Source organism: Mus caroli, unplaced genomic scaffold (genome assembly GCF_978045245.1).
Source record: "Mus caroli unplaced genomic scaffold, Mus_caroli_1 scaffold_1, whole genome shotgun sequence".
Classification (NCBI taxonomy): Eukaryota; Metazoa; Chordata; class Mammalia; order Rodentia; family Muridae; genus Mus; species Mus caroli.
Genome location: NW_028227256.1, coordinates 137,048,629 through 137,069,130, shown reverse-complemented (window position 1 = coordinate 137,069,130; position 20,502 = coordinate 137,048,629). Strand labels below are relative to the sequence as shown.

Below are 20,502 nucleotides of genomic sequence, written 5' to 3'. Positions count from 1 at the left end.
GATAAATGATCTAACAATCATTGCTAATGCAGCCACAACCTGCTCTGAAAAGTGTAAGATGCCAAAGGAGGCTCATTTAGGTACTAACCACCTCAAGTGACTGTGTACTTAAAGAACATTATGTTCATTTCAAGAATCTTGTTTAAAAGCGGTAAACATATTCACCTGTGCCCACTGGAAAATGAAGATTATGTAAAAGTCTGAGGACTGAAGTAGTAAAGATATTCCTACCCTGAACCATGCCTCCTTTTGTTACTTTCTTAAATGAAATCGCAGTGAGCTAATTTAACTCATTGATATCCTAGGAAAAGTCTGATTGTCCCTTTCTAATTCATTGAAGCATTGAGTTGGAATTTTGATGGGGATTGCATTGAATATGTAGATTGCTTTCCACAAGCTAGCCATTTTTACTATACTGATCCTGCCAATCCATGATCATAGGAGATCTTTCCATCTTCTGAGATCTTCTTTGATTTCTTTCTTCAGAGACTTGAAGTTCTTATCATACAGATCTTTCAATTCCTTAGTTAAAGTCACACCAAATTCATCTGGAATAACAAAAACCTAGGGTACCAAACTCTTCTCAATGATAAAAGAACCTTTGTTGGAATCACCATGCCTGAAGTAAAGCTGTACTACAGAGCAATTGTGGTAAAAAAAAAACAAAACAAAACAAAATAAAACACATGGTACTGGTACAGAGACAGACAAGTAGACCAATGGAATTGAATTGAAGACCCAGAAATGAACCCACACACTTAGGGTCACTTGAACTTTGACAAGGGAGCTAAAACCATCCAGTGGAAAAAAAGAAAACATTTTCCACAAATGGTGCTGACACAACTGGCAGTTATCATATAGAAGAATGTGAATTGATCCATTCTTACCTCCTTGTACTAAGATCAAGTCTAAGTGGATCAAGGAACTCAACATAAAACCAGAGACACTGAAACTTATAGAGGAACAGTGAGGAAAAGCCTCGAAGATATGGGCACAGAGGAAAAATTCCTGAACAGAACAGCAATGGCTTGTGCTGTAAGATTGAGAATCGACAAATGGGACCTCATAAAATTGCAAAGCTTCTGTTAGGAAAAATACACTGTCTATAAGACAAAAATGCCACCAATAGATTGGGAAAGGATCTTTACCAATCCTAAATCAGATAGGGGAATAATATCCAATATATACAAAAAACTCAAGAAGGTGGACTCCACAAAATCAAATAACCCTATTTAAAAAACCCTATTTAAATGTACAGAGCTAAACAAAGAATTTTCAAATGAGGAATACCTAATAGCTGAGAAGCACCTGAAAAAATGTTCAAAATCCTTAGTCATCAGGGAAATCAAATCAAACCAACCCTGAGATTCCACCTTACACCATTCAGAATGGCTAAGATCAAAAATTCAGGTGACAGCAAATGCTGGCGAGGGTGTGGAGAAAGAGGGATACTCCTCCATTGTTAGTGAGATTGCAAGTAGGTACAACCACTCTGAAAATCAGTCTGGCGGTTCCTCAGAAAATTAGGCATAGTACTACTGGAAGATCCAGCAATACCTCTTTTGGGCATATACCCAGAAGATGTTCCAACTTGTAATAAGGATACAAGTTCCACTATGTTCATAGCAGTCTTATTTATAATAGCCAGAATCTGGAAAAAAACCCTGATATTACTCAACAGAGGAATGGATGCAGAAAATATGGTACATTTCCACAATGGCGTACTACTCAGCAATTAAAAATAATAAATTCATGAAATTCTTAGGCAAATGGATGCATCTGGAGGATGTCATCCTGTTTGAGGTAACCCAATCACAAAAGAACACACATGATATGCACTCACTGATACGTGGATATTAGCTCAGAATCTTAGAATACCCAAGATACAATTTGCAAAGCACATGATACTCAAGAATAAGGAAGACCAAAGTTTGGATATTTCGCCCCTTCTTAGAATGTGGAACAAAAGTACCCATGGAAGGAGTTACAGAGACAAAGTTCAGAGCTGAAATGGAAGGAAAGACCATCCTGACACAACCCCACACGGGGATCCATCCCATATACAACCATCAAACCCAGACACTATTGCATATGCCAGAAACATTTTGCTGACAGGACCGTGGCATAGCTCTCTCTTGTGAGTCTATGCCAATGTCTGGCAAATACAGAAGTGGATGCTCACAGTCATCTATTGGATAGAACAGAGGGCCCTAGTGAAGGTGCTAGAGAAATTAACCAAGGAGCTGCAGGGGTCTGTATCCCTATAGGAGGAATAATGATATGAACTAACCAGTACCACCCAGAGATGTGTCTCTAGTTGCATATGTAGCAGAGGATGGCCTAGTTGGCCATCAATGGAAGGAGAGGCCCTTTGTATTGTGAAGATCATATGCCCCAGTAAAGGTGAATGCCAAGGCCAGGAAGTGGAAGTTGGTGGATTGGAGAGCAGGTCAGGGGGAGTGTAGGGAGTGTATAGGGGGCTTTGGGAATAGCATTTGAAATGTAAATGAAGAAAATATCTAATTATATATATATATAATGAAATTTGCCCTCTAAAAAAAGAAAAGAAAAATATAATTCTCAAATTTGTTAAAGAAGATCATTTAGTGTAAAAGGAATTACAATTTTTAAACCATGTGACAATGTACAAAAATTTTTTTCAAAAAATTTCTCTCATAAAATAAAAACTAAAATGAATGAGGAAGCTTAAGGAAATTTGTTTTTATACATATTTGTTGAAATTACTTTTAATATATTGCATGAGTTTTCCTGAAGCAGAAACATACTTCCTGAAATAGTGATATTATTCTCATGCTATAGTACAAATTATAAGTAATAATCACAAATAATTACATATATAATAAAAGTAATCATATGTTACATATAAATGTAATATAATGAACAATAGATCATTTCAATTAAAGGTAAGAGAATAGCTCCATATGATTCCATACTCATGCTATATTTTAGTTTCAGTGAAAATTATAAATAAGCAGTTATCATATTTGATATTAACAAATGTCTCTAATCCTCTTCTCTGTTGGGGTATCAGCCATAACTTGATTTCATATGAAATGACATTCTCACAAACCAATGTTTTCTCTTGTTTTATTTTCTTGTCCCACACCTCCACTGTTCTTTCAATTCATCAAAAGTAATTTACTAATCAAGTGTTTTATGTCTGATATGAGTGTTTTTCTGGTTATTTATTTATTTATTTATTTATTTTTTGACAAACTTCTTAAGCTTTCTTTGAAGAGGAGGACGAGATTCTTGAGTGGTTTACAGGGCAACTTTGTGATTTTCCACAATTCAAATATGGACATCTATATGATGAAGAAAGGTGGAGACACTACTTCCCAGTACCTACAGGAAATAAGTACAGATATTACTGTGACAACGGGTTTTCACCACCTTCTGGGCATTCCTGGGACTACCTTTATTGCACAGCACAAGGGTGGGAGCCTGAAGTACCATGCATAAGTAAGCCAATGTCTTTGTATTTAACTATGTTTAACTCTTTTAAAGAGAAAGCATATACATAATGTTACAGTTAAGTTTCTCATGATAAACATAAGACCAACGAAAAAAACGTGTGAGCAAAAAGGCTGTTTCTGTCCTTTGGGAGCAGCTTTTCATGAAATATACACACACAATAGGGACTATGGAAATGCCTTTATCACTTGCATATTTTATCTATACAAATTAAAGATACATGCTACTCATTTAAACATTTGTGGTTAATTTTATTTCTGAATGCCATGAATGCTCATTAAACAGTTGTAATGATAACATTTCAACTTGAACAAATGAAAGCTTATAATTGTTTTTAATTTTTAATTTTTATGTTTCTTAGGGCAATGTGTTTTCCATTATGTGGAGAATGGACAATCTTCATACTGGGAAAAAATATATATACAGGGTCAGTCTGTAAAAGTCCAGTGTTACAATGGCTATAGTCTTCAAAATGGTCAAGACACAATGACATGTACAGAGAATGGCTGGTCCCCTCCTCCCAAATGCATCCATATCAGTAAGTAACCAGCCCTTACATCACAAGATTCTCATGACTCTCTGTCCCTTCTGTATTAACTGTGGCAACATGCTTCATTGTTTCCAGTGTGGATAAGTGAATACTGAAGTTATTTGATAAGTATATACCACAGTAAACACTCCTAGTAGATCTTAAGCCATAATACAACAAAACATTTAGCAAACTTAATTTTGTAGTACTATGTGCTTTGAAATTTCTTTGTGATTTGACTCATGACAATTATAAAATTGGAGTTTACAATAAAATAAATTAGCTAAACACATCATTCATATATAAACACTTTACAGAACTGCTAATTGATTATGAATTGTCTGTGATGTGTTACTGGGAAGAATATTCTTAAATACTGTGCATAGTCCAGTTTTGATGTTTTTCTCCAATCTTTGTACCAATATGTTTATGTTGTCTCAATTTTGTTCTTTTTGTGTATCCTTGAAAATGTCTGAGGTTTTGTTTGTTTGTTTGTTTGTTTGTTTGTTTGTTTTTTGAGACAGGGTTTCTCTGTGTAGCCCTGGCTGTCCCGGAACTCACTTTGTAGACCAGGCTGGCCTCGAACTCAGAAATCTGCTTGCCTCTGCCTCCTGAGTGCTGGGATTAAAGGCGTGCCCCACCAACCTGGCTAAATGTCTGAGCTTTGTCTCCTTTATTTTTTTTTAAATAAACATCTATAAAATGTAACAACATCATAGTGTCATATACATTCCTTTTAATATCATTTGGGTTTTTAAAATATAATCCTAAGTCAATTTATAGTTAACCATTTTTCAAATTCAGTTTTTTTTCTAATTTACACTTTAGTAATTATAATTATCTAAGAAAAAATTCATCTTTCTTCATGAGTCAGTTCACAACTATTTAGGGTTCAGAAAAATGCATGTGATTCTATGACTAGAACCCCATCTAGAACCAGTCTTTTTTTTGGGGGGGATAATGAATTTTAATTTTTATTTTAATTATATTTTATCAAATGATACTTTTGTCTTAATATTATAGTACTATGTAGCAAAGAAAACCATAGAAACAATAAACAGAGAGATGAAATAATAATTAAATTTTAAGACACATCTACTCCCCAATTTAATAAACCCAGTGATTTTTAGAAGCAATATGGTGAAGACAAATATAGAGTCATTTAAACTCTTTTAGATTCAGTTTTGACTTCATGAAACATCCTCCATGTTTATTTTCAGACAGAAGCTTAGAGCCCAGTGACAACCCAAGTTGCTCAGGACTGCTGGGCTTAGATGACCACAGCATGTTAGAGCTTGCAGGCTGGAATGTTCATCAGGCTTCAAAGAACATACCAGAGGATCCCGCAATACCTCTCCTGGGCATACATCCAGAAGATGTTCCAACTGGTAAGAAGGACACATGCTCCAATATGTTCATACCAGCCTTATTTATAATAGCCAGAAGCTGGAAAGAACCCAGATGCCCCTCAGCAGAGGAATGGATACAGAAAATGTTGTACATTTACACAATAGAACCAGTCTTATGAGGAATTTTTTCCCCGTCTTCTTCAGCCTAAGTTCAATTCTAGTATTCTAGTTATTAAAATTTCCTTTGGTCACTGTTGTGTTTTATGATATCAACTGATAATACATTGTGGGGCTTCGTTTGTTTGTTTGCTTGCTTCTTGTTTTCATTCTAATATTTTTAATTTTTTCTTTTATTCTTATTTCTTTGTTTGTTTTTTCTCATGCAATATATTCTGATCACAGCCATACTTCCCTCCATTCCTCCCAGTCCCCTCCATTACAATCTTCTCCATATAAGCTGTTCTTCATTTCCCTTCAGAAAAGAGTAGGCATCATAGGGATATCAGCTGAATACACCATAGCAGAATGCAATAACACTTGGTAGAAATCACCATATCAAACCTGGAGAAGGCAACCCAGTAGGCAGAAAAGGGTCCCAAGAACAGGCAAAGGAGTCAGAGATTCTCGCACTCCCACTTTTAGGAGTCCCACAAAATACCCAAAATAAGAGACCACAGTGTGTGCATACACTAGCAAGATTTTGCTGAAAGGACCCTGATATAGCTATCTCTTGTGAGATTATGCCAGGGCCTAGCATACACATAAGTGGATGCTCACAGCCAGCTATTGGATGGATCACAGGGCCCCCAATGGAGGAGCTAGAGAAAGTACCCAAGGAGCTAAAGGGATCTGCAACCCTATAGGTGGAACAACATTAATTAACCAGTAACCCCTGGAGCTCATGTCTCTAGCTGCATATGTATCAAAAGATGGCCTAGTAGGCCATCACTGGAAAGAGAGGCCCATTGGACATGCAAACTTTATATGCCCCAGTACAGGGGAATGCCAGGGTCAAAAAGTGGGAGTGGGTGGGTAAGGGAGTGGGGGTGAGGGTATGGGGGACTTTTGGGATAGCATTGGAAATGTAAATGAGGAAAATACCTAATAAAAATATATAAAAAAATTTAAATGAAAAAAAAAATAAGAGAGAGACCACAGTGTATAATCAGACCCACTCAGTCCAGGATTACAGCTTCAATCTTGTAACCTCTATGAGCCCTGCTTAGTTGATTCTGTGGACCATATTCTTCTAGTGTTCTCCAATTTTCTGTCTCCTACAATCCTTTCTTCTCATCTTTTTCTGGGTTGTTCTATCTTTGCCTTTTGTTTGTCTCTGTGTCTTTGCATCTGTTTCCATTCAGGTGCTCTACAAAGTCTCTCTGGAGATGATTAGTCTAGTCACTAATCTATGTGTAAAGCAGAATATTATTAGCAACCATTGATTTTTTTTTTTTTTGGTCAGTAACGTTTGGTACCACTGTATTTCTCTTAGCCGTAGAGCTTCACATTCCTGGCCATCCAGCCATTGTTGAGGATGGACTCCCTTCATGGTTTGAGCCTCATTTTAGACCAGTCATTGGTTGGTCACTCCCATAAACACTGAGACATCATCGACCTAGCACATTTTGCAGACAGGACAGGTAGTGGTTCAAAAGATTTAGGCCTTGCTTTGTTTCCCAGTCCTACCAGTGGACGGTTTTCCTGGTTGCAGAATATGGGCTGTTCAGGCTCCATATTTTCCATGAGTAGGAGTCCTCCCTAGCATCACTTCATAGATTCCAAGAAGTTTATACTGAATTAGGTTTCCACATTGTCCCTAAAGCTCAACTATTCTATGTGTCTATCCCAGTCCTCTCTACTTCCCTCCTTCTCTCCCTTCCTTCTCATATGATTCCTCCTTTTTCAATGTTGCCATCCCCCAATCCATCCACAAAATCTATTCTATTTCTCCTTCTTGGGGAGATCTGTTTGTATCTACTGAAGCCTTCCTTGTTACTTAGCATTTCTGAGTCTCTGAGTTACAACATGTTATCCTTTACTTTACAGCTAATATCCCCGTATTGTAAGTGAGTTCATACCCTATTTATGTTTCTGGATCCGGGTTGCTTTACTTAGGATGATTTTTTCTCTTTCCATCTATTTGTCTATGAATTTCATGATGTCTTTTTTCTTACAGCTGTGTAATAATTCACTGTGTAAAAATTCTACAATTTCTTCATGAAACATTTGTCCAAGGAAGACTAGATTATTTCTAGTTTCTGACTATTATGAATGAAACCCCATGAACATAATTGAGCAAGTATCCCTGTAGAGCATCTTTTCAGTATAAGCCAAAAATTGGTATAGCTAGGTCTTAAGAAAGATTGATTTCCAAATTTCTGAGCAGCATCCATATTGATTAGAATAGTGACTCTTTATGAGTGTGCACTCTCAACAATAATGAAGGAATGAAGGAGTCTTTCCCTTGCTCTACATCCTCAGCATTATGAGGTGACACTTGTGATTTTCATCGTAGCCATTCAGAAAATTGTAAATTGTTGTCTCAGAGTAGTTTTAATTTCCACATTCCTGATGGCAAAGGATGTGGAGATAAAGGTTTCTAGGCCATTGAAATTCTCCCATTGAGAATTCTCTGTTATATCTGGACACCATTCTTTAATTTTTCTCATTTGTTTTTTTTTAATTAGGTATTTTCCTCATTTACATTTCCAATGCTATCCCAAAAGTCCCCCATACCCTCCGACCCCCCACTTCTCTACCCACCCAATCCAACTTTTGGCCCTGGCGTTCCCCTGTACTGGGGCATATAAAGTTTGCAAGTCCAATGGGCCCCTCTTTCCAGTGATGGCCGACTAGGCCATCTTTTGATACATATGCAGCTAGAGTCAAGAGCTCCGGGGTACTGGTTAGTTCATAATGTTGTTCATTTGTTTTGTAGATGTCTAGGTTTTTTTAAGTTCTTTTTAAATTACTTATTAATTAATTCACTTTACATTCTGATCAAAGCTCCATCCCTTTTTCTTTTCCCAGTCCCTCTATCACTCCTCCCATCCCCCTATGCCTTCCTTCCTTTCTCCTCAGTTAAGGGGAGACCTCCCATGGATACTGTCTTAGGGTTTCATTTCTGTGAACAGACACTATTACCATGGAAACTTTTATTAAGGGCAACATTTAATTGAGGCTGGCTTACACTTTCAGAAGTTCAGTCTATTATCATCATGGTGGGAAGCATGGCATTGTACAAGCAGGCTTGGTGCTGATGGAGCCAAGAGTTCTATACCTTAATCTGAAAGCAGACAAAAGGAGATTCTTTCTATACTATGCAGACCTTGAGCAAAGCCCACGCCAACAGTGAAACATTTCCTCCAATAAGGACATAGCCCCTAATAATGGTCTAAGTATATTCAAACTACCACATGCCACTTCCTGGCATTCACAGGCTTGTTCAAACACATGAGTCTAAAGGGACATAAACACATGAGGGACATAACTAGCCATATCATAATGCAAATACATTAAGTCCAACTTCAAATTTTTCCAATAGTCTATCACAATTTTGATAATGTTTGTCTAAAGTTCAAAATTTCTTCAATTCAAGCAATCTTTGTTTGTTATTTTTTAAAAGTTTTAGTGGTAATTACATTAATTTACATTTCAAATATTATCTCCCTTCCCTTTCTCCCCTCCTCAAACCCTCTATACTATCACCCCTCCCTGCTTCAATTAGGATACCTTCCCTCCAATTACTGCCTCCCAGCCCTAGCATTCCCCTTCACATAGAACTTTCACAGGACCAGGGGCCTCCCTTCTCATTCATGACAGATAAGGCCATCATTTGCTACATATGTAGCTGGAGTCATGGGTCCCTCCATATGTATTCTTTAGTTGGTGGTTACGTCCCTGGGAGTTTTGGTATGTGTGTGTTGGGGGGTCTGTTTGGTTGATATTGTTGTTCTTTCTCTGAGGTTGCAAACCCATTCAGCTACTTCAATCCTGCCATTAACTCCTCCATTGGGGTCCTTGAGCTCAGTCTGATGGTTGGGTGCAAGCATCAGCATCTGTATTGGTAAGGCTCTGGTAGATCCTGTCAAGAAACAGCTATATCAGGCTCCTATCAGCAAACACTTCTTGGCATCAGCAATAGTGTCTGGGTGTGGTGGAGGCATATGGGATGGATCCCCAGATCAGGCAGTCTCTGGATGGCCTTTCCTTCAATCTCTGCTCCACTCTTTGTCCCTGTATTTCCTTTAGACAGGAGCAATTCTTAGTTGAAATTTTTGAGAAGGGCAGGTGGCCTCATCACTCAACCAGGTGCCTAACCTCTGGATATGGTCTCTACAGGTTCTTGATCCCCTTTTTTGGGTATTTCAGTCAATTCCATCCCTGTTGGGTACTGGGAGCCTCTTGCTTTCCTGGCATCTGGGACTTTCTGGTGGCTACCCTCAGTTCCCCATCCTCCATTGCTACACACCTCTGTTCAATTTCATGACCCTCTGTACATCTCTCCCATCTCCTCCCACATACAGATTGGGAAAGGATCTTTACCAATCCTATATCTAACAGAGGGGAAATATGCAATATATACTAAGAACTCATAAAGTTAGACTCTAGAGAACCAAATAATCCTATTAAAAAGCAGGGTACATAGCTAAACAAAGAATTTTCAACTGAGGAATATTGAATGGCTGAGAAGCACCTAAAGAAATATTCATCATTCTTAGTCATCAGGGTAATTCAAATCAAAATGACCCTGAGATTCCACCACACACCATTCAGAAAGGCTAAGATCAAAAGCTCAGGTGACAGCAGATACTGGCGAAAATGTGGAGAAAGAGAAGCACTTCTCCATTGCTGGTAGGATTGCAAGCTGGACAACCACTGTGGAAATCAGTCTGGTGGTTCCTTAGAAAACTGGACATAGGACTACCTGATCACCCAGTTATACCACTCCTGGGCATATACCCAAAAGATGCTCCAACATGTAACAAGGAGACAAGCTCTACTATGTTTATCACAGCCTTCTTTTTTAATAGCCAGAAGCTGGAAAGAATCTAGATGTCCCTTAACAGAGGAATGGATACCAAAAATGTGGAACATTTACACAATGGAGTACTATTCAGCTATTTAAAACAATGAATTTATGAAATTCTTAGGCAAATGGATGGAACTAGAAAATATCATGCTGAGTGAGGTTACCCAGTCACAAAATAACACACATGGTATGTTCTCACTGATAAGTGGATATTAGGCAAACAGCTCAAGACACCCACAATACAACTTACAGACAATATGTAACTCAAGAAGAGGGAAAACCAATGTGTGGATACTCCAGTTTTGCTTAAAAGGGAGAAACAAAATGAGTTCAGAATCATGCTATCTCTTAACTCTAATCCCCCATAAAATCAAAATCTAAAAGCAGAGTACATACTTCCAGTAACACAGCATAAACATTACCATTCCAAAATGTCATAGTGAGGAAAAGCCAAAATCTGCATCTCCATGTCTGATGTTGAATCCCTTTCACCTTTGATGATCTGCAAAACAATTTTTTCTTTTGAGCTGGGTAAACTCTCTGGTGAGAAAAGCCTAGCTAGTATTTCCTCACAGTATCCCCACAGCTCTGGCATCTCTAATATCTTGGAGTATCCAAGATAATTTCAACTTTAAAACTTCTTTGTTACAGTGTCTGGTATGCACACATGCTCTTCTGATATTCTCCAAAGTATGTGGTCACTTCTCCACCTCTGTCTTCTGTAGCACCATAGGCTCTGTTTGACTCCACTCTACTTTGGCACTGTTCTTAGCGATCATCCCACATTACTGGCATTTCTAATTCACTGGAATCTTCTGCTTCAACTAGGCTTCACTAATAACTACTGACAGACTCCCTTCATGGTGCCAAGCCCCAAATTCGATGCATGACTGCTTCAGTTCTGGCCTTTCAGGAGCTGGAACATGTCCCCTTGTTCTATTATTCACTGCCTAGGTTTGGTTGTCCTAGAATTTGTTCTGTAAACTGACCTTGAACTCTGAGATCTGTTTGTTTTTCCTGTCTCCTGGTAAAGGTATATACCACCATGCCTGGATTTAAGCTTTTCATGGCCACTATGCCACAATATCTCAATCAAAATCATGTGTCATCCCATGTCAAGATTCAAATCAAAAGCCTATATCTCCCAGCCGCAACATCTGGAACATAAGTGTGCCCTTTATACCTAGATTGTAGTTTAGTTCAGATTAGAAGTCTAAATGAAATAAATATCCAGGCAATAGTAATGCTTAATATGATACAACTATCCCTTGTTCAAACACATAAACCATATGCTTAGCTGGGTGGAATCTTGCCCCAGTGTCACTACTCCCATAATTTAGTTGAATATCTTTGAACAGAGGATATAGCTCTGTTAGTACTTGAATCATACATTTTGTGTTTTTCCCTTCTAGGTTTGCTATGCTTGATCAAAATGCTCTTCATCAGAGTGAATCACAGGTTAGAGTCTAAGCTTGGTTGATTTGAGACTTCCTTTGTAAATGTAATTAATCTGAATCTCTTCTTTTTAGGCTCAGATAATGGCAAAAGCAGTCATATTCTTCATTAAAATATCACGAGAACAGTTTCTAGGAAGCATACAAAAATTCTCCTCTGAAACATCTAGAGTCAGTCTCCCACAGTTCAACACCCTCAGCACCATGGTCTTTAATGCTTCTACTAATATGGCCCATTAAGCCCCACTTAAAGGATTATATTGTTTTCTAAAATCCCCAAATCTACATTCCTCTAAGCAAAAATGTGGCCAGCCCTATCACAGCAATACTCTACTACCTGGTACCAACTTCTGTATTAGTTAGAGTTTCATTGATGCAAAGAGACACCATGACCAAGGCAACTTTTATAAAGGACAAATTTTATTGAAAGTGGCTTATAGTTTCAGAGATGCATTCATTATTATCATCTTGGAAAGCGTGGCATCATATAAGAAGCATTGATGCTAATTGAACCAAGAGTTGTGTATCTTGATCCGGAGACAGACAGTAGGAAACCAACTTTCCACATGGGGCAGAAGTTGAGCATAGTAAATCAAAGACCATTTCTAGAGTGAAACATTTCTTCCAACAAGGCCACACTTCCTAAACATCTTCCACGGGCCAAGCATTTTCTAAGTACTACAGATATAAACACACCATGGCATATTAAGTTGTAGTATTATTGGACACATATTCTAATGAGGTTTGACAAGGCTGCCCAATTAATGTAATGGGATCAAAAGGCAAGCAGCAGAGTCAGAGACAGACCCTTCTCCTGGTGTTAGAGGTCCTGCATATCAGCCCTTATCAGATGTGGAGTTGCTGAAAATAATTTCACATTCTGTAGGCTCCTGTATTTTGTTTGTTTCCTATAGATGGTATCCTTTGCCTGACAGAGCTTTTCAGTTTTATGAGGTCCCATTTATTAACTGTTGATTTTAGTGCCTTCACTAAAGTATTTACACACTAGGAAGTATTTCTTAGTGCCATTATGTTCATGTCTATTCCTTACTTTCTGTTCTATCAGGGTTGGTTTGTCCGGTTTTATGTTAGTGTCTTTGATCCAGTGGTCTTGAGTTTTGTGCAGGATGATAAACAGGATCTATTTGTAGTCTTCTACATGAAGACATACACTTAGACAAGCACCATTTATTTTTGATTTTTTGTTAGTTCTTTTTTATTAATTATTTTATTTATTTACATTTCAAATGTTGTCTCCTTTCCTGGTCTCCCCTCCACTAAATCTTCCCCACCCCCTCCCTTTTGCCTCTAAGAGACTGCTCACCCACCTACCCATCTACCTATTCCTTCCTCACCCCTTTAGCATCAAACTTCTCTGGGGCATCCAACCTCCACAGGACTAAGTGCCTCCCCTCCCATTGATGCCAGATAAGGCAGTGCTCTGCTATATACATACGACTAGAATGAAGAAGCCTATGCATAATTTTTTCATTTGTGGTTTACTTCCAGGGACTTCTGAGGAGTCCAGTTACTTGATACTGCAGTTCTTCCTTTAAAGTTGTAATCCCCTTCAGCTCCTTCAGTCCTTCCCCTAACTCTTCTGTTGGGGACCACATCCTCAGTCCAATAGTGGACTGTGAATATCTGCATCTGTTTTAGTCAGGTGCTAGCATTGCCTCTCAGAGGACAGCCTTACCAGCCTCCAGTCTGCAAGCACATCTTGGTATCAGCAGTAGTGTAGGGATTTGGTGACTGTAGATGACATGGATCCCAACATGGGACAGCCCTTGAATGGCCTTTCTGTCAGTCTCTGCTCCTTTTTTTTTTTTTTTTCTTTTTGTTTTCCCTACAATTCCTTTAGACGGGAAAAATGCTAAATTTTTTTTGAAATGGGTGTGTGGCTCCATCCGTCAACTGTGGCCATGTCTATCTATTGGAGGTTGTTCTCTCTCCATTTTGTTGGGTATCTCAGCTAATGTCTTCCCCATTGGATCATGAGAACCTCTCCCTTCCCTGGCATCTGAGACTTTCTAGTTCCTCCACCCTCCTTCCCACTGCTGCATATTTCTATTTATTCTCCTGACCCTCTGGACTTCTCTTCTGGCTCTTCCCATACCTGACCCACACACACATACACCCAGGTTTTTCCCTAATTATTCTCTCTACCTCCCAGGTCCCTCCCTCCCTCTAACTCTCATGATTAGTTTGTTGCCCCTTCTAAGTAGGATCGAAGCATATACATTTGACACTTTGGTCTTACTTCTTTTTAAGATTAATATGGTCTGTGAATTGTGTTGTGGGTGTTCTGAGCTTTTAGACTAATATCCACTTATCAGTGAGTATAAACCACATATGTCTTTTCAGGTATGACCTAGCTCACGCAGGATAATTTCTTTCTTTTCTTCCTTTGTATTTCAATTCATTTATTTATTTCTCATATTTCCTTTTGTAAAATACTCCATATTTTATTCCCCTCCTGGTGCACCCTCTGAATGTTCCACATCCCATACTTCCTCCCAACCCCTTTTCTCCATGAGGATGTCCCCACCACCACCCCCAAGCCCTATACCACCAGAACTCTAAAATTCTTGGGGCCTCTAGTCTCTTGAGGGTTAGATGCATCTTTTCTGACTGAACTGAGACCCAGCAGTCCATTGTTGTATATGTGTTGGTGGCCTCATATCACCTGGTGTATGCTGCCTGGTTGGTGATCAGGTGTCTGAGAGATCTCGGGGGTCCAGGTTAATTGAGACTGCTGGTCTTCCTACAGGGTAGCCCCCTCCTCAGCATCTTCCAGCTTTTCCCTAATTCAACCACAGGGGTCAGCAGCTTCTGTCCATTGGTTACTTACAACTATCTGCATCTGACACTTTCAGCTGCTTGTTGGGTCTTTAAGAGGACAGTCATGATAGTTCCCTTTCTGTGAGTGCTCCATAGCTTCAGTCCACTTTGGGCCTGTCTCTGGACCTCCTTTTTCTCAGGCTCCTCTCCATTTCCATCCTTATAATTCATTCAGACAAGAAAAATTATGGGTCAGAGATGTTGCTGTGGGATAGCAACCCCATCACTCTCTATGCCCTGTTTTTCTATTGGAAGTAGGCTCTACAAGTTCCGTCCCCCCACTGTAGGGCATTTCATCTAGAGTCCCTCTGTTTGAGTCCTTAGGGTCATTCACCTCCCAGGTCTGTGATACATTCTGGAGAGTTCCCCCAGACTACTACCTCTGGAGGTTGCCTGTTTCCATTCTTTCTGCTGGCCCTCAGGGCTCCTACCAAGTACCAGATCAGGTTCCCCTCTTCCCTACCCCATCCTCTTTCCCTCTCAAGTCCCCCTTGTGGTTGCTTTCTTCTCCCTCTCCCAAGTGGGACTGAGGCATCCTAACTTGGGTGAGTCCTTCAGCTTGTTAAATTTATTGAGTTCTATGGACAGTATCTTGATTATTGCATACTCTTTTTGTTGGCTAATATCCACATATTAGTGAGTACATACCATGTATGTCTGAGTTCCCTCACTTGGGATGATAATTTCTAGTTCCTTCCATTTGCTCACAAAACTCAGGAAGTCCTCATTCTTATTAGCTGTGTAGCATTTCATTGTGTAAAATGAACCACATATTCTGTATCCATTCTTCTGTTTTGGGACATCTGGATTTTCAGCTTCTGGCTGTCACAAATAAGGCTGTTATATGAACATAACATTGGAACACATGCCCCTGTGGCATGGTGGGGCAACTTTTGGGTATATTCCCAAGAGATATACTGCTGGGTCTTCAGGTAGATCAATTACCAATTTTCTGAGAAACATCCAGATTGATTTCCAGAATTGCTGTACCAGTTTGCAATTCCACCTGCAATGGAGGAGTGTTCCTCTCTTTCCAAGTCCTTGCCAACATCTACTGTCACCTCAATTTTTGATCTTAGCCATTCTGATCTTCTTCAGTGTCTTGAGAGAAACTGAAGTTATTGTCATACAGATCTTTCACTTGTTCAGTTAGAGTTACCCCAAGATATTTTATATTATTTATGGCTATCTTGAAAGGAGTTGTTTCCCTAATTTCATTCTCAGACTGTTTATCCTTTGTATAAAAGAAGACTACTGATTTAATTGAGTCAATTTTATATCTGGCCACTTTGCTGAAGTTGTTTATCAACTGCAGAATTTCTCTGGTAGAATTTTGGGGGTCGCTTATGTATACTATCAAAACATACCTTTATTTTGTCTTTGTCAATTTGTATCCCCTTGATCTCTTTTTGCTGTCTTATTGTTCTAGCTAGCAGTTCATGTGTTATATTGAATAGATATGGGGAGAATGCGCATCCTTGTCCACAATTTTAGTGAGATTGCTTCAAGTATGTCTATATTTACTTTGATATTGGCTGTTAGTTTGCAGTAAATTGCTTTTATTATGTTTAGGTATGGGCATTGAATTCCTGATCTATCCAGTACTTTTATCTTGAAGGGGTGTTGTATTTTGTCAAGTAATTTTTCTGCATCTAAGGAGATGATCATGTGAATTTTCTCTTTGAGTTTGTTTATATAGTGAATTATGTTCATGTATTTTCACATATTGAAACAACCATGCATTTCTGGGATGAAGCTGTCTTGATCATGGTGAATTAAGTTTTTGAGGTGTTGTTGTATTTGGTCTGCAAGAATTTTGTTGAGTATTTTTGCATCAATATTCATAAGCGAGATTGGACTGAAGTTCCTTTTTTTGGGTTGAGTCCTTATGTGGTTTATGTATTAGAGTAATTATGGCTCCCTAGATGAATTAGGTAGTGTTCCTTCTGTTTCTATTTTACGAAATATTTGTAGAAATATTGGTATCATGTTGTCTTTGAAGTTCTGGTAAAATTCTGCAGTAAATCCATCTGGCCCTGGGCTTTTTTGGGTTGGGAAGTTTTTAATGACTTTTTCTATTTCCTTATGAGATATGGTCCTTTTTAGATAGTTTACCTGCTCTTGATTTCATTTTTGTATGTGATATCTGTCTAGAAAATCATCCATTTCATCTAGATTTTCCAATTTTTTTGAGTATAGAATTTTATAGTAGGATCTGATGATCTTTTGAATTTCCTCAGTTTCTGTTGTTATGTCTCCTGTTTTCTAATTTTGTTAATTTGCATACTGCCTCTGGGACCTTTAGTTAGTTTGGCTAGGGGTTTATCCATCTTGTTGATTCTCTCAAAGTACCAGCTTTTCATTTTGGTGTTGTTCTCTTTGTTTCTATTTGTTTGATTTCAGCCCTGAAACTGACTTTTTCCTTCTGTGTACTCCTCTTGGGTGAGTTTGCTTCTTTTTGTTTTAGACCTCTCAGGTGTACTGTTAAGTTGCTAGTGTAATATCTCTCCAGTTTCTTTCCCAGAGCACTTAATGTTATGAATTTTCCTCTTAGCACCACTTTTGTTGTGTCCTGTAAGTTTGGGTTTGATGTGTCAATATTTTCATTAAATTCCAGGAAATCTTTGGTTTCTTTCTTTATTTCTTGCCTGACCAAGCTATCATTGAGTAGAGAGTTGTGCAGATTCCAAGTGTATGTGAGCTTCCTGCTGGTTTTGCTGTTATTGAAGACCAGTCTTAGGCCATGGTGATCTGATAGGGTGTATGAAATTATTTCAATATTCTGGTATTGGTTGAGGCTTGTTATGTGACCAATTATATGCTTGACTTTGGAGAAGGAACCATGAGGTGCTGAGAAGAAGGTGTATTAATTTGTTTTAGGGTGAAATGTTTTATAGATATCTGTTAAATCCATTTGGTTTATAACCTCTACTAGTTTCACTGTGTCTCTCTTTAGATTCTGTTTCAATGACCTGTCCATTGGTGAGATTTGGGTGTTGAATTCTCCCACTATTATTGTGTGGGTTTCAATGTGTATTTTGAACTTTATTAAAGTTTCTTTTTTTTATTAGGTATTTTCTTTATTTACATTTCAAATGTTATCCCCTTTCCCTGGTTTCCCCTCTGAAAACCTACTTTCCTATCCCCCTGCCCCTGCTCACAACCCACGCACTCCTGCTTCCTTGTCGTGACATTCCCATACACTGGGGAATAGGGCACCCTCAGGACTAAGGTTCTCTTCTCCCATTGATGTCCAATAAGCCGTCCTCTGCTACATATGCAGCTGGAGCCATAGGTCCCTCCATATGTACTCTTTGTTTGGTGCTTTAGTCCCTGGAAACTCTGGGGGTACTGGTTAGTTCATATTGTTGTTCCTCCTTTGTGGCTGGAAGCTCCTTCAGCTCCCTTGGTCCTTTCTCTAGCTCCTCTATTGGGGACCTTGTGCTCAGTACAATTGTTGGCTGAGAGCATCCACCTCTGTATTTGTCAGGCACTAGCAGAGCCTCTCGGGAGACAGCAATAATGTCTGGGTTTGGTGACTGTGTATATGATTGATATATAGATGGGACAGGCTCTGTACAGTCTTTCCTTCAGTAAAGTTTCTTTTAAGGATGTTTGTGCCATTGCATTTGGGGCATAGATATTCAGAATTGAGTCTCTCTTCGTGGAATCTCCCTTTGATGAATATCAACTGTCCTTCCTCATCATGTTTGATATATTTTTGGTTTTAAGTCTATTTTATTGTATATTAGGATGGCAACTTTAGCCTGTTTCTTAGGATGGTTTGCTTGGAAGACCTTTTACCATCCTTTTACTCTGATATAGTATCTGTCTTTGTTATTGAGATATCTTTTATATAGCAAAATGCTGAATCTTGTTTTCATATCCAGTCTGTTAGGTTATGTTTTTTTTTTATAGGTGAGTAAAGCCCATTAATATTCAGAGATATTTAAGACAGATGACTGTTGGTTCCTGTTATATTTGGTTTTGTAAGTGGCTTTATGTGCTTGTGGTTCTATCCTTTTGGCATTGTTGTGAGATGATTAACATCTTATCTTTCCTTTTAAATAGGTATATTCTTTGTGTTGGAGTTATTCTAGGATCCACTGTAGGGTTGGAATGTTAGATGATACTGTTTGATTTTGGTTTTGTCCTGGAATATTTTGGTTAGCATAATATCTTCTTTTCAATAAATTTGCCACCAAAATTCATGGAGTCCTTGTTTTTAAAGGTGGAGTATTTTTCCATTGTATAAATATAGCACATTTTCTGTATCCATTTTTCCTGTGAGAGGCATGTTGGTTGTTTTCAGGTTCTGGTTATTAGAAAAAAGGCTGTTTTGAACATAGTGGAGCAGTTGTCCTTATGATATGGTAGAACATCTTTTGGGCATATGCCCAGAAGGGAAATACCTGGGTCTTCACTTAGAACTATTTCCAGTTTTATGAAGAACTGGCAGACAGAATTCCAAAGGGGTTGTACCAGCTTGCAATTCCACCATCAATGGAGGAGTATTCCTCTTTTTCCACATCCTCACCAGCATCTGCTATCTCCTGAGTTTTTGATTTTAGCCATTCTTATTAGTGTGAGTTAGAATCTCAGGGTCATTTTGATTTGCATTTCCCTGAAGACTAAGGATGTTGAACTTTTTTTTTAGATCTTCTGTCATTCAAGTTTCCTCAGTTGAAAATTCTTTGTTTAGATCTGTGCCCCATTTTTAAAAATTGGTTTATTTTATTTTCTAGAGTCTAGCTTCTTGAGTCCCTTCTATATTTTTGATATTAGCTCTTTATGGGATATAGGGTTTGTGAAGATCTTTTTCCCAATTTGTAGCTTTCCATTTTGTGTTATTGTCTGTGTCCTTTACCCCACAGAAACTTTTCCCTTTCATGTTGTCCCATTTATCAATTGTTGATCTTATGTTGATCTAGTATTGGTGCAGAGACAGATGCATTTATCTATGGAAAAGAATTGAAGATCCAGAAATAAAGCTGCTCATCAAAAGATGGTAAAAATATGCAATGGAAAAAGAAAGTATCTTCAATAAACGGTACTGGCCTAACTGGCTGTCTGTATGTAGATAAATGAAATTAAAACATAGTGTTCTGATTATTATGCAATGGAAGGAGTTTCTTTTCTGGACCAAGTCCAAGGTATTTGGTATTCTTTAGACTTCTTGTATGTTTATGGCTATCTCTTTGTTTCTGTCAGTTACAGAAGTTTTCTTTTTTTAATTAGATATTTTCTTCATTTACATTTCAAATGCTATCCCCAAACCCCCCTATACCCTCCTGCTCCATGCTCCCCAACCCACCTACTCCAGCTTCCTGGCCCTGGCATCCCCCTGTACTGAGGCATGTGATCTTCACAATATGTAGGGCCTCTCCTCCCATTGATGGCTGACTAGGCCATCCTCTACTACATATGCAACAAGAGACACAGCTCTGGGGGGTACTGGTTAATTCATATCATTATTCCTCCTATAGGGATGCAGACACCTTTAGCTCCTTGGGTACTTTCTCTAGCTCCTTCATTAGGGACCCTGTGATCCATCCAATAGATAACGGTGGGCATCCACTTCTGTATTTACCAGGAACTGGCATAGACTCACACGAGAGAGAGCTATATTAAGGTTCTGTCAGCAAAATGATTTTGTTGAGAACATTTTCTGGCCATTTAAGTTGGATATCTTCTCTATTTTATGCCTGTTATTTTTTAGGTTTGGTCTTTTCATTCTATCCTGAGTTTCCTGGATGTTTTGGGTTAGGACTTTTTATACCTTGTATTTTCTTTGAATGTTCT

The 20,502-nt window shown here is 38.5% G+C and overlaps 1 protein-coding gene across 6 annotated transcripts in view; it reads left to right on the top strand.

Moving 5' to 3' along the window:
* Positions 1-20,502, top strand: part of LOC147006138 (complement factor H-like) — an 82,954-nt gene that overhangs the window by 22,931 nt on the left and 39,521 nt on the right. For 5 of the 6 annotated variants that reach the window (XM_085841619.1, XM_085841604.1, XM_085841603.1 and 2 more), the window contains 3 exons: positions 3,247-3,483; positions 3,857-4,033; positions 5,245-5,412. In XM_085841619.1, coding sequence (XP_085697745.1) covers positions 3,247-3,483; positions 3,857-4,033; positions 5,245-5,412 — 582 coding nt within the window. The remainder of the gene's footprint in view (positions 1-3,246; positions 3,484-3,856; positions 4,034-5,244; positions 5,413-20,502) is intronic. The other variant, XM_085841615.1, reaches the window with a different exon arrangement.